A 13,960-nucleotide genomic window follows, 5' to 3' on the forward strand; every position below is an offset into this window, starting at 1 on the left:
AATCTCCAATCTCACTTGGGTTGTGTATGGCCTCAATCTCACTTCTCCTTTTTCATGTAGATTCATCTGTTGTCTTTTCCTGTTCACATCTCATGTCATGTAGAAGGTTGCAACACCCTCTTCCTTTTCACTTACTAAATCTGCCTGTCTGGTCTTCCTTACTTCTAGAATCTTCTTCTGAGCCATCCTACTATTGCATTTCGTTTTTTTCCAGTGCGAGTTAAACCTCATCTCAAGTAGCCTTCTCCAACCTGGTACCTTCCAAATTTGTTTAGTGCCTTCCGCACTTACAACCATTGCAGCATCCCTAGGGTCATGTGATCAGAATTCAGATGCTGGGCAACTGATTCATTTTTATGACGTTGCAGTGTCCTGAGGTCATGTGATCACCTTTTGCAACCTTCTGATAAGCAAAGTCAATGGGGAAGCCAGATTTATATTCACCAAATAACAACTTCAGGGATTCACTTAACAACTGGGGCAAGAAACGTAAAATGGGGCAAAAATCACTGTTTCACTTAGCAACAGAAATCTTGGGCTCAATTGTAGTCATAAATCGGGAACTACTTGTATCATGGTGAGGAATGGAAGAAAGAGAAGGGTTTTTTTCCAGTATGTGTTGCTTCTTTCGTGTTGAATTTCTTTAAATTTTCCTACTCTTGATCCTTTTAGAACTGGAAAACTAGATGGTTTACACTGCATAGGAATGAGCTGAAATACTACAAAGATCAGACGGTGAGTTGTGTTTTATTCTGTTGTTTGTGAGAGTTAACGCAAATCAATCTATGGGGTACTGAAAATATTCTTTGCCCCATGTTTCCAAAATAGCTACTGCAAAACTGAGAGCCAAGCAACATGGACTTTGTATTCACTGCTATTTTTATTCTAGCTCAGTTAGTGCGCTGTACTTACATGCCACCTCTCTTCTATCAATGACTGTGCTTCCTTGATAGAAGAGTAAGGAAATGCAGATTGCACATTCCTCCCTAACCTTCAAATTCTTTCCCTGAAATTTAGTGGCAAAAATTATTTTCCGTGTTGTAATTATGTATTTTGGACACCAAAATGGTCTCTTCAAGGTTTCAAGGTTTAATCACATTTGCTATGTTCACCTCAACTCTGCAAAATAAAATGAGGTTGCCCTGCCCCACTGCTATCACCACAACAGATAATGTGATACAGATCTGGTGGGCTTTGGAGGCCAATAACAATTTTAAAACATGGCCCAAAAATCTGGGCTGCCCCTCCTTTATAGAAATGTACTCACAAGAGGCCTAAAGCCATAGAAGGATAAATTACATTCATTGCTACCTCAATCTGTGCTGAGTTTAAGAAAAGGAGGATAGGCAGGAAAACCCCCCTCCCCATTTTCCTGCTGATTGCCAGAAAGGCTACCCATCAAGCCTTCAGCATATTCCAGGATTGCAACGCTGAAGGCTCGGCAGGATTGCAACGCTGAAGGCTCGGCAGGAATATGCTGTTTAGTGAAGACATGCAAGCTGAACTCGGCTGTTTTGTGGAGGATGAAAGCGGTGCAGATCAGCTGTTTAGTGGAGGCCATGGAGGTACTAAGAGAGAGAGGCAGCTCACCACCCCCACTCTTTCCGGGTATGGAGAAAAATATAAGACCTCCTCTGAAACTAAGACCTGGTGCCTATTTTGGAGGACTAAAAAATATAAGACAAGGTTTTATTATTTTTGGGGAAACACAGTGTTAGAGGAGAAGGAAAATCCACCCATGTTGTATTTCTTTTTAAAAGGATCTTCTTTTTCCTTCCAGTTGCACTAAATCAGGGGTGTCCAAACTTGGGAACTTTAAGACTTGTGGACTTCAACTCCCAGAATTCCCCAGCCAGCATGGCTGGCTGGGGAATTCTGGGAGTTGAAGTCCACAAGTCTTAAAGTTCCCAAGTTTGGACACCCCTGCACTAAATCCTTTGCAATGTATTAAATCAAACTCACTAGTGAGTGCAAAATAATCTTTGTCTGTAGGGTCTTGTTTACTGTTCTGTTCCTTACCTGATGTCTGTGATGGGGCGAGGTGGGTCACCATTTTAAATGATAAAACAGAACAATTGTTTCAAAAACAACATTTTTTCAAGTCCACAGAGGCAATCAGAGCACTCGATCTAACTGAATGCTCAGCAGTGCAGTTTGACTATTCCCAAGAAAAAGTGAATTGCTTTTGGTAAGTTGAGGCTGAAATACAACTTTGGGGTATCCTAGTGTCTTCTCCTAGTGTGTCTTTTCTTTTTTTAAAAGTTTCTCAGTGCTATTCTGTGTAAACCTTTTCTTCTTTACCTCACTGCTGACCAAATTACTGTTATCGCTCATGAATTCAATTAAGACATTATGCTGCTTTTCCCTGATTTGTCAGTTTGCCATCAGAACTAATTGCTTCCTGCTCTCCTTTTGTTCTTCTTTTCCTAGAAACGGGCTCTGCTCGAATTCCAAGAATTCTAGTTTAATTAGAAAAGAGCAGGTTACCCATGCATGTTATTTGATTGTTTAGCTCCTCTTGCACATACTGTATGTGTTGCTTAAGACTGAAACAAAAAGCTGCATTTTTAGCCATTCCAACAAACAAGCTTCCATTATTGACCTGTTCATACTTGGCTTTTGGCTACTGGCTTGGACCATATATGTCAGAGGTGGCATTCAGCAGGTTCTGAGCAGTTCTGGAGAACTAGTAGCAGAAATTTTACATAGTTTGGAGAACCAGTAAATACCACCTCTGATTGGCCCGGCCCCCATCTATTCTCTGCCTCCCGAGTCCCAGCTGATCGGGAAGAAATGGGGATTTTGTAGTAACCTTCCCCTGGAGTGGGGTGGGAATGGAGATTTTACAGTATCCTTCCTCTCCCATGTCCACCAAGCCACGCCCACCAAGCTATGCCACTTCCACCAAGCAGTATCCTTCCCCTGCCACACCCACCAAGCCAAGCCCACCAACCCATGCCATGCCCACCAAGCCACACCCACAGAACCGGTAGTAAAAAAAATTGAATCCCACCACTGACATGTGTTTCAACTCAGTGGAGTGACTCCCTTTGAATTCTGTAAATCTACTTTAATTATAACAAAATATACATTTAGCTTACAGGGAATCCTCTTTTAGCAACGACAATTGTTACCAATAACACAGTTCTTTGGCAAAGCAGCCTTTAAGTGAAACTGTATTAATGTTTATGATCTTGCTTCAGCTTTCCTTTGCTGAAAATTGTTAAATGTGAGGATTGTTTGTAAAGTTATTTTTCCCATCATCAATATGACTGCAAATGGTTGTAAATGAGGCAGTCACTAAATAAAGATTAACTGTACTTTATTTAAAAAAAAGCAACCCTACCTTCCGCTGTTTCTCAGAAATAAAATCCGGACGTCCTTCTATTAGTTTCCCCAAGCTGGAGCCCCTTCCCAAATATGTTGATTAGGCCTGATGAATGTCATACTCTGGAAGGCTCTGCATTTGGTACTATCTCTGATTGACAATGAATGGAGCACTTTGGATGCATCTTTACTGCTGATAAGTTTTTCTCTGTTTTGTTTTTTTAATCACTAATGCTATTATTTTATTTATCATAAGGGTTTGGTCAAATTTCAAATATTTACCTCAATTATTTTCTATTTCTTTTAAGAAGAAAAGTAGGATTTTTTAAAAAATAAACCAAATAATATTTTTAGCTTCAGTTTCTTTGGAAAAATTGAATATTAATATTGGAGATGACTATGGTTTCCTTATATTTGTGACACAGAATTTTTATAATTTTATATTTTACAGCTTAGTATTTCCAATGCGGACGTATTACATGTTTGCAAAGACTGGAGTAGAAGCCGATGAGTGGATTAAAATATTGCAGTGGAAACTGGTAAAGAAATGTCTATCACAGAAGATTTGATTAGAATTAAATGGGTAGCAATATAGCGACACATAATAGTTCATGCTGACCGTGCTGATTTCTCTTATTTAATCTCACAATGGTAGGCTTAGAAATATTTAAAAAGAAAAATTACAACACACATACTCATGGACATTTAAACATTCCCTACTCTGCTTCTTTGCTTATACAGATGCTTATACAGGTGAGTTAAGTCCTTGACTTACAACCATTCAGTGACCATTCAGTTACAAGAAGACTGGAATTATCATTTGCAACCTTCCTAGAGAACTTCTGACAACAAAATCAATGAGGGAAGGCAGTTTTGCTTAATGACCACATGACTGCAGTGATTCACTTACAATGATAACAAAAAAGGTCATAAAATGGAGTGTGACTCATTTAATCACTGCCTTGCTTAGCAGCAGAAGCTCTGGGCTCAATTGTCGTAAGTCAAGGACTATCCGTATCGGTTCCAAGTTCAATCCTTCTTAACTCCAGATAGCAAACAGATGTTAAGAGCAATTGCACTCTGTACAAACACCACCAAATTAGATCGCCCAAGAATGTGACTTGATATACGGTAGTTTCCTATGTTCTTTTTCCAAAAGGAAATGAAACTACTAATCATGAAGGTCCAATGCTTCTACGCATGTCACAGATCACACTCAACTTCACTTTTCTCCATAGTGTGTCTCTGCAGTCTTCTGGAACTTAGCTGGTGCAGGTGATTCAGTCATAATGAAACTCCCCTCCCCCTCCCCAAGTTGTTATTTGGACTTTTAAATGAGCCTTTAATACTGCACAATGGTGCTCAATGTGGGGAGTCGCGTGAATTAAGGCTTTATGACGCAGGGACAGGCTTTTAGTGAATGAGAAGGGTAGCATAGGTGAGGAATTGATTTGAATTAAATGCTGAATGGAGAATCTCAGCTCTGGAAAAACTGAGTCATTTGCCTTTCTGGTAGGAATAAGAAAATAGGCATGAGGCTAAATTTGCAGTTTATTGAAAATGGTTTGTTTGAAATCTTTTGATCTTTGAAATCAAGAGATATGGGATGATGACAGCACCAAAGCAGAATTGTTGCTTTACATTTTCCAAGTAAAATAGTCTAATAAAAAGCTCAGCCCACTTGCTTTAGTGACTACTTTTAAAAGCAAAAAGTGTGCATAGAATACACCAAGTTTAATCAATCGGTCTGAAAAATAAAACAAAAAGTTGCAAAATGCTCAGATGATTTGGGAGAATAATTTGAAATTTTCTTAAATTAAAATAAGTGAGTCACGTGTAGTCATTTATATGATAGGACCCATTTTCTTTTTCAGTTTCTGTTACGACACCGGCCTTCTTTTCCCTAATGCTGATCTCTTGGTGTCTTATCAAACTATCCTCTTTCATCTTTGTTCAGTCAATCCTGCTTAAAATATATAAAGTTGAGAGGTCTTGTAGTGTTATTTGTTTAGTTTTATTTCTTTCTTTAATATCCAGCCATAATAAGGGCTCCTAGTGGCTTACATATTGAATATTTGCGGCAACAATAAAAGTCGGTAATATAAACAAATATCAATATAGCAAATAGAAATGCAAAGCTGACTGCTTTTCAATCCCCAGATGCCCTTCATAAGACTTGCATTTTACACTTGTTTCCAGAAGGCCGGTGATAAGGGTGCTAAGCTGTTCTCCGAAGGGAAGCTTTTCCCAATCATGGCCTCTGAGCAGCCAATTCAGCAACTGCAATAACAATATTGTGCTTATGGCAACCTTATACTAACATGGGACCCACTGCATTTTGAACAAACTGTACTTTCAAACAGGTCTTCTAGGTGGGCTATTGTTCTAATTATTGCTAGTTACCTTATACTACAAGGATGGGGCAACTATATGACTTGTGGACTTCAACTCCCAGAATTCCTGAGCCAGCCAGGAATTTTGGGAGTTGAAATCCACAGGTCATAAAGTTGTAATAGTTGCCCACTCCTGATATACTACTTATTGTATATGATATACACTATAGTGAACCAATTAGAGATGGGAGATGTAGCCTAGCAATATGCTGAGGATATCAGGCGCTCTTAAATTACATGGTATTTTAATTGACTTTTATTTACAAATTCATTTCAACAAATATTTTCTCCCCTTTACATTTTTTTTCCTAGTCCCAGATAAGAAAAAAACGCCAGCATGACGCCACACTCAGGCCATAGTAGTTTTGGCTACAAATAAATACTAACTGTACAGAAACCAACATCGGTTCATATTCACACTCCTTCAGATTCGTTATTCAGCATTAAGAAGTGCTGCATCAGATCTGTTCAGAGGTTTTTAAGCTCTGCAGCTGCTGACTTGCCGACAGCTTATTTCTACAAAATTCTTGAACATTCTGTTAAAGCAGAAGACGATTACCTTGGAAGATGGATATTCACCTATTCAACATTTCATTATTCTGGATACATCCAGTAGTTACTGGCATTCTGTATTTGCCTTTGCTGCCAAGTTTTCACTAGTTCTTATGTAAGCAGTTTTAGTCAAAAGTACTTCCAGTTTCATAGAACTAGTTGCAAACCCACCCATCCCTGGCTGCCATTCTGTATGCTTCAAACCATTTACACTCCGGCCTATTAAGACACATTACCTGCACAGTTTAAAAAAAAAAAGTTTTTAAGAATCATCTGTTAACAGTTCAAAATCATTTTCTCAGAACTTCTGCAATTTTGACTTCCCTGATGAGCAATCATTATAGATAATCTACTGCTAGTGGGACATTTCTATGGGCAAGTAAGATATATTTTTTTTCATATTGGGAATACAGCTAGCTCTCGATTTACAATGATTCATTTAGTGACCGTTCAAAGTTAAAATGGCACTGAAAAACCCGACTCATGACTGGCTCTCACATCGTTGCATCCCCGTGGTCCCATGATCAAAATTTAGGCACTTGGCAACTGGCATGTAGTTATGACAGCTGCGTTGTCCCAGGGTCACGTGATCACTATTTGTAACCTCCCCAGCTGGCTTCTGACAAGCAAAGTCAATGGGGGCAGCTGGATTCACTTAACAACCATATGATTCATTTAACAGCCACAGTGGTTCGCTGTGGCAAAAAAGGTTGTAAAATGTGGCGCAACTCACTTAACAGCTGTTTTGCATTGCTACAGAAATGTTGGGCTCCATTGTGGTCATAAGTCAAAAACTAGCTGTGTATTGTGACAAATGAGATGGAAGTCAGTTCTGGATTGGAAAAGCTTAGTACTGTGCATCTAAAGGCTGTGTCCATGGCCCTCATTCATTATTTACTGCAAGGTCTCAAAATGCCACAATGGATATTCTCCATGCAGACAAATCGATGTAGCTGTTTTCCAAGACACAGAGAAATTGCACATGTCTCAAGACATGCGTAGATGGTAAGATGTAGCTTCAGCTACACTGTTTAAATATATTTGCCTTATAGTAGAAACTGGTATATATCAGAAGCTTTATGCTGAATGCATATCTGTGTTCTGATCCTTGTTCAGCAATACATTTTCTGCAAATATTCAGCATACTTAAACATAAAGTCATGTGAGAGCAATGCCTCCTTTGCTAGATCATAAGAAGCCTGCAGAATCAAACCATAAGTCTGCATAGCTTTTTATTACCTCCAGTTGTCAGCTAATGTCTTTGGAAGGATGAAATAAAATGTTCTGTTAAGTGTATGCATTTCACATATTGTGAAGTTCTATGCCACTAACTCAAAACCTATCCATTTTTAGAGGCCAGACAGCTTGGGTTTAAAGCAAAGTAGCACAACAGGAAATATAATACAACACAATACATATTAAGGAACAAATTGGCATTCATGTATAATTAGTATTTAACTAATTTCCATTAATTACTATTTAGAATTAATATCGTTTAAGAATTCCAAAATATGTACAACCAACTATGGCTTTCACTTTTGTTAACATTTTCTTGTATTTTTTAATCTCGTAAAACATGTTTTCTCATATGTTTTATTATTTAATATTTTTATGTTTACCAATAGGAACATTTCAAAATGTTACACTGTTGTCAGAGTTTGTAAGAACAAGAGTGAATGAAGGATCGTACAAATATGTATTGGGAACAATTGTATATTTTATATTTTTATTATAAAATTTCTAATAAACCTGGAATAAAAAGAAAATACATTTTTAGCTGTGCAGTGGATAAGACATTGGTGATAATACAAATACTTTCAAGGTTTACATAACTAATCTTCCTTTCTCAATGAGGGCTCTGAGGCTAGAGTTGGGGTACTGCTCGTAATTTAAATGAGATTTCCACTAGTGGATTTTGAAGGGGGAAAAAATACTCGTATACTCTCTTGGTTCAATGTTTCTCAAATGCGACAACTTCAAAATCAGAATATGTAAGAGTTAGAATGGATCTTGGCCATCAGCTACTTGTTCTCCTTGGCAATCTCCAGGTGTGTACATTTCAAATTCTGGATTTCTCCACAATGGCCATCTGGCTAGGGAATTCTGGGAGTTGAAGTTTACATATCTGAAAGCTGCCATGATAGATAAACAATGCTCTGGTCTAGAGTCCACTATATGCCTGATCTGTTCTTCACTTGAAGCCTATTTGTTAGAGTGCTGTCATATGTGTAGCTACTAATGTCCTGTCAAAGTGGCTTTCTTCCATATATAGAATATTCCTTTTTATATATTATGATTCTTATACTTTCCAACTTTCAAAATTCTTTCTTATTTAAAAAATACTATGAATTTGGCTGCCCTGCCTTTTTTCCCCTACTCCAAGGCAACAACACTATATAAATGAACATACTGAGATTAAAGACAGCAATAATGTTGCTTTGCAATATCTAACTGTGTGATAAAGAGTAGACTAAACACCTTGCCTGTTTCTTTTATTCAGATTTGCTTAGGAACATACAAAGCCAGATAAGTCAGCAAAGTACCATAATTACATGTATTCAAAACATCAGTTTTACAAAGAATACAGAAAGAGAATGCACTGATTAATTTAGACTCTGCAGAAACAGCTAGCATGTAGCTACTTGTTTACAAATAGCTACTCTGAAGTTTAAAATTCTGTTATCCAAACAAAGAACCATTGATTGCATACCAGTATTAACATATGTTTTCCCCATAATCTTCTTCTTCTATAAGCATAAAGGAAGATTTGACTGCAAAATGTATGTTTGCACTAGTCTCCATTTACCTAGATAGAGGCAACATATTGCTGGTAGAGTGAAAAAGTTGTGGATGGCATATTATACACAAAAAGTATTTTTTTCTACTGTGAAATATGTGCTAGATTGAAGTTAACTCCATGGGAGTTGTTATGCTCACTAATAAACCGAGCAACCGAACATATTCAGGAAAAGCTACAGCCCATTTATCCTAATCTTACCTTATATTTCAGTCCAGTACAGTTTTTAACATATAATAAGAGAAAGTGACATTTTCTCCAAGACATTCATTATACAGTGTGAAAATGACTGAATCTTTCCCTGTTTCATATTGAAGATTTGCTGTGCTTTGGATATAAATACTGAGTTAAGAGACTTCCACCACTTGCCACAGCTCTTCAAACAAAGGAGCCAGCTCTTTTTCCAGGCTTACAATCAGTCCTACATAAAGATAGGCCAAGAAAATGAGATTAACTTTTGTCTCTCAGGCAAGAATGAAAGCAAGTTAAGGCAAGATTTAATTTCCATCTTAATCTATTGTTTTAGAAGGGCAATCTTAAAATTTACACTATGCTGGCTCAGGAATTCTGGCAGCTGAAGTCCACAGGTTGTAAAGGGTCCATAGTTGCCCGCCCCTGCCCAAGATTTTATACAGAGGCACTACTAAATCCATAACTGACACAAGTGGGAGTTATTTCACTTTCATAGTGTTAGGAAGAACTTATTACTTGGGTGAGAAACGGTATAACTGCTAGAACAACATCTTTCCCTTTCTGTTGGAGGAAAATTGAAATGTTTAGTTCTGCCGCCAATGTTGACCAAGGATAATCTGTGAAAGCTTTGGTATAAGGCTTTCAACTTAGATCTAGCTTTTACTCCTTACGACAGGAATGACTAATTTCAAAAATTTTTGCAAAAATTGGATGTATCTTAAAAAATGGGCAGATACCGTATCCTTTAAATCTAAGTATGGAAATGCTGAATACACAGGACTTTTCAATTTTGGAAATATACCTGTATTGGCGTTGCTGCTGGCAATAAAACTCACTACCAAAGGAAGTTTATTGAACTGAACCACCTACAAGAAAAGAAATACAATTTCAACATTCAATATTAAGTGTTTTTGTTATGGCCAGTTTACCTGTTTGGGTTGTATAGACTGCTAGCTGGCAGATTAGCAATTAGCCATTCTCTATTCCTATCCTTAAAGTGCTAATAATATATTTTACATATATTCATAGGTACATACACACAGGTCACACCTAAATCTAAAAACAGGTACTCCTTGGCTTACAACAGTTCACTTAGTGACCATTTGAAGTTACAACGGCACTGAAAAAAGGGACTTATGACCATTTTCACACTTATGGCCGTTGCAGCATCCCTATGGTTACGTGATTTACATTCAGATGCTTGACCACTGACTCCCATTTATGACGGCTGCAATGTCTCAGGGTCATGTGATCACCTTTTGCAACCTTCTGACAAGCAAAGTCAAGGGGAAACCAGATTCACTTAACAACCGTGCTATTAATTTAGTAACTGTAGTCATTCACTTAACATATGTGGCAAGAAAAGTTGTACAATGGGGCAAAAGTCAACAAACTTCTCCCTTAGCAACATAAATTTTGGGCTCAATTGTGGTCATTAAGTTGAGGACTACCTGTATATGAAGCCTCACAATACCCTATTTCAAAACAACATTCTGGTTTCTTTTTACATTGCATACATCTTTTATACTGGTTGGGTTAATACACTGCGATAAGCTGCATACCTGAACATACAATACTTCGCTAAACAAACTATTGAATCCAGATTCACCTAGCACACAAAACCACAAACCCAAATTGACTTAATCCCTTAGTGACCTAAATTCATGCATCATGCCAATTAAACTCCCAAATTTTTAAAATGATAGGCGCTGATAGATTTTGAACAGGCTTTTCTGTGCCACCTGAACTGATCCAGTTCCAAACTTTTTATGCAGCATTTTTACACTTATTTACCTGCTGGCATTCTCACTAACAAGCAACCTTTGTTGGCTAATTTCTTACCTGGTAAGTGTTGTAATAACAGATTATGCTTTTGTTTTTGGAAAGTCCAAGTTTGCTGCCCTGATCTGTAGCAAGTGCAAATGTTGACAAGAAACCGGGCCGAAGAGCATGCTCAGGGGCATTATCATTGGCAACTAGAAAAAGAAGTTATTTTGTAATTTTCATAGAATAAACAGGAATGCAAAACATCATCTTCTTGGACAGCACTATAAATTCCAGACAAGATCTAGCAAGTTTTAAAAGCAATACTGGCAGTCAAAAAGCGTGATTCGATTTTCTCTAACTTGGGCACACTCTGGGTGTGCAGATTCAGCCTGACCTATGAAAAATGGTCCATTCATTTGGAGAAAGTTTGGGAAACAGGATTGGCTCTTCCCTGAATATGGTACACCTGTGACCACAGCAAGGAAGAGCAAAGAATCCTCTTGCATCAGTATGTTTCACAAACCGACCCACTGTAGTCCTCTGTGAAATGCTTTTAATTAAAATTCTAAATATATAGTCAACCAGTACACTTTAAACTTACAAATCAAAAGTAATTGGGAGATCTGACAAACCTCTTCCTCTTTTTAGAAGAGGTTTAGTTGATAAGTTTGATGTACAGCTTAGCTTTTAGTACAAGTTGCTTTCACTCATTCCTTGTAGAACACGAGACGATGAGCCCACATTGTCACTCAAACTCAAACCACCCACAAAAAAAGTTGGCATATGATTTCCTCAAAGTCACAGTTTCCATAAGTCACATTAAGGAAGTGCATTATGGCTGATGAACCGGCATTACGCTTCCTGCTGACCAACAACTATGCTAAAGGCCAACGAGAATGGAGTAACCAAATTATGATTAATGCAGATTCATGCTTGCTAGATTACATAGTACTGAAAAAAAAAATCCAGTTTGGAATCAGGCTGAAGCTGCATACTAAAACGTAGATATAAGATGTACGATATAAGATGAAACATCTTCCTTTTGTCATCTCAGTTTTGATTGGAATGTTGTTCTTCTGCAGGCAGTTACTTTTACTTTACTTTACTTTAATTTAGATTTTTATACCGCCCCCTCTCCCCAAAGGGACTCGGGGCGGTGTACAGTCAAATAAAAACACATCAATAAATAGAAAATACAAACACAAAGAGGAGGCAATAAGAAACTGTACATATCTGAAGTAAAGTAGTTAAAAGCAATATTTAAATACCCTAAAAATACCCAATTAAAATATCTGCCAGGAGGTAGAATAAAACTATAAATGGGCCAGGCCGGCTAAACGGAACAGGTGAGTCTTCAGTTTTTGTCGAAAGGAGCGGAAGTCGGTGGTGGTTCTGATATCGGGGGGGGGGAGGTCATTCCAGAGGGTTGGGCCCATCACAGAGAAGGCTCTACTCCTAGGCGCCGCCCGTTGGCATTGCTTAGTGGACGGCACCCGGAGGAGTCCTTCCCTGTGAGAGCGAATCGGTCGCAGGGAAGTGTGTGGTAGGATGCGATCCCGCAAGTACCTAGGTCCTGAGCCATGGAGCGCTTTAAAGATTTCAATACCGAGCATGCAGTAATCAATTTGCAAAGGGACAATTCACCAATTTATCCCTCTTTGATTATTCCTTACCCTTAATTACTGGTACACCATCTCTGTCTGATACTACAATAGCATGAAGTCCTTCAACACTAAAAAGAAATAAGAGATTGCTTAGTCATCTGTCTAGAAAGACAGTAAGGCATTTGAGTTTGCTGCCTACTTGCGTATTACTTTTAATTAGTTAATAAACATAGCATTTAAAACTTGTTAATACATTTATAAAATAATTTGATTTCCCACCCCCACCCCCCAATTTGGGGTTTCTTATGTTGTAGCTAAGCTGATTCCCCATTTTATCATCACAAAAATTAACCTGGAGGTAAATTAGGCCAAGTGTGTGTGACTGGCAAATCTAATCAAATTAGATTTTGGGGTATAGGAAAACTTGAATCTTATTTTCCTGGTCGCAGCACAATATCGGAATCTCTTGAGATAACCTCACATCGAATAGCTTCTGACAATCACAGAGTTTTCTCAATGGTAAACATTATTTTGTAAACATTATTTGAGGATTTTTATTCCTAAAAAATAAGGGACGCAGTGGTTCAGTGGCTAAGACGCTGAGCTTGTCGATCAGAAAGGTCAGCAGTTCGAATCCCTAGTGCCGTGTAACGGAGTGAGTTTCCGTTACTAGTCCCAGCTTCTGCCAACCTAGCAGTTCGAAAGCATGTAAAAATGCAAGTAGAAAAATAGAGACCTTTGGTTGGAAGTTAATAGCATTCCGTGCATCTTTGGCGTTTAGTCATGCCGGACACATGACCACAGAGACGTCTTTGGACAGCGCTGGCTCTTTGGCTTTGAAACGGAGATGAGCACCGCCCCCTAGAGTCTGGAACAACTAGCACATACGTGCGAGGGGAACCTTTACCTTTTATTCCTAAAATATGATCTGAAGGTGCTTGCTTAATGCTTATTATAGGTTTAACTCTGAAACTAAACAGATTTTAGGTCTTTGTGATAGCCTGAGAAAGCCATAAATTCTAACCAGAATGCAAGAGAAGAAAAGAGAATTGAAATACACTATCTTCATTCTGTTTATATTATCAACACTTTTGTGGCCATGTAATATTTACAAGTTATGTTTGCTAAACAGTTGCTGGCAACCAAAGAATTCCATACAGGTGGTCCTTGACTTGTAACCACAATTGGGAGCAGAATTTCCATTGCTAAGCAAGGTGGTTATTAAGTGAGTCTCACCCTATTTTACAACCTGTTTTTTTTGCAACAGGTGTTAAATGAATCACTGCAACTGTTAAGCAAATCTGGTTTCCTCCACTGAATATGCTTTT

At 38.1% G+C, this 13,960-nt stretch overlaps 2 protein-coding genes across 3 annotated transcripts in view; one reads left to right on the top strand and one right to left on the bottom strand.

Annotated features, from left to right (window-relative positions):
- Nucleotides 1-7,832, top strand: part of DAPP1 (dual adaptor of phosphotyrosine and 3-phosphoinositides 1) — a 30,623-nt gene extending 22,791 nt beyond the window's left edge. Inside the window, exons 6-9 of the mRNA XM_081959926.1 lie at nucleotides 673-735; nucleotides 2,103-2,188; nucleotides 3,779-3,866; nucleotides 6,033-7,832. Of these exons, the coding sequence (XP_081816052.1) occupies nucleotides 673-735; nucleotides 2,103-2,188; nucleotides 3,779-3,866; nucleotides 6,033-6,080 (285 nt within the window). The 3' untranslated portion in view covers nucleotides 6,081-7,832. The remainder of the gene's footprint in view (nucleotides 1-672; nucleotides 736-2,102; nucleotides 2,189-3,778; nucleotides 3,867-6,032) is intronic.
- Nucleotides 7,833-8,747: 915 nt separating this feature from the next.
- LAMTOR3 (late endosomal/lysosomal adaptor, MAPK and MTOR activator 3) overlaps nucleotides 8,748-13,960 on the bottom strand; it is a 9,417-nt gene continuing 4,204 nt past the window's right edge. For both annotated transcript variants that reach the window (XM_081959927.1, XM_081959928.1), the window contains exons 4-7: nucleotides 12,702-12,760; nucleotides 11,104-11,237; nucleotides 10,064-10,127; nucleotides 8,748-9,490 (exon numbers count right to left, since the gene is read on the bottom strand). In XM_081959927.1, the coding sequence (XP_081816053.1) occupies nucleotides 9,417-9,490; nucleotides 10,064-10,127; nucleotides 11,104-11,237; nucleotides 12,702-12,760 (331 nt within the window). In that variant the 3' untranslated portion in view covers nucleotides 8,748-9,416. The remainder of the gene's footprint in view (nucleotides 9,491-10,063; nucleotides 10,128-11,103; nucleotides 11,238-12,701; nucleotides 12,761-13,960) is intronic.

Source organism: Natrix helvetica, assembly GCF_964273705.1.
Source record: "Natrix helvetica genome assembly, chromosome: 7".
NCBI lineage: Eukaryota > Metazoa > Chordata > Lepidosauria > Squamata > Natricidae > Natrix > Natrix helvetica.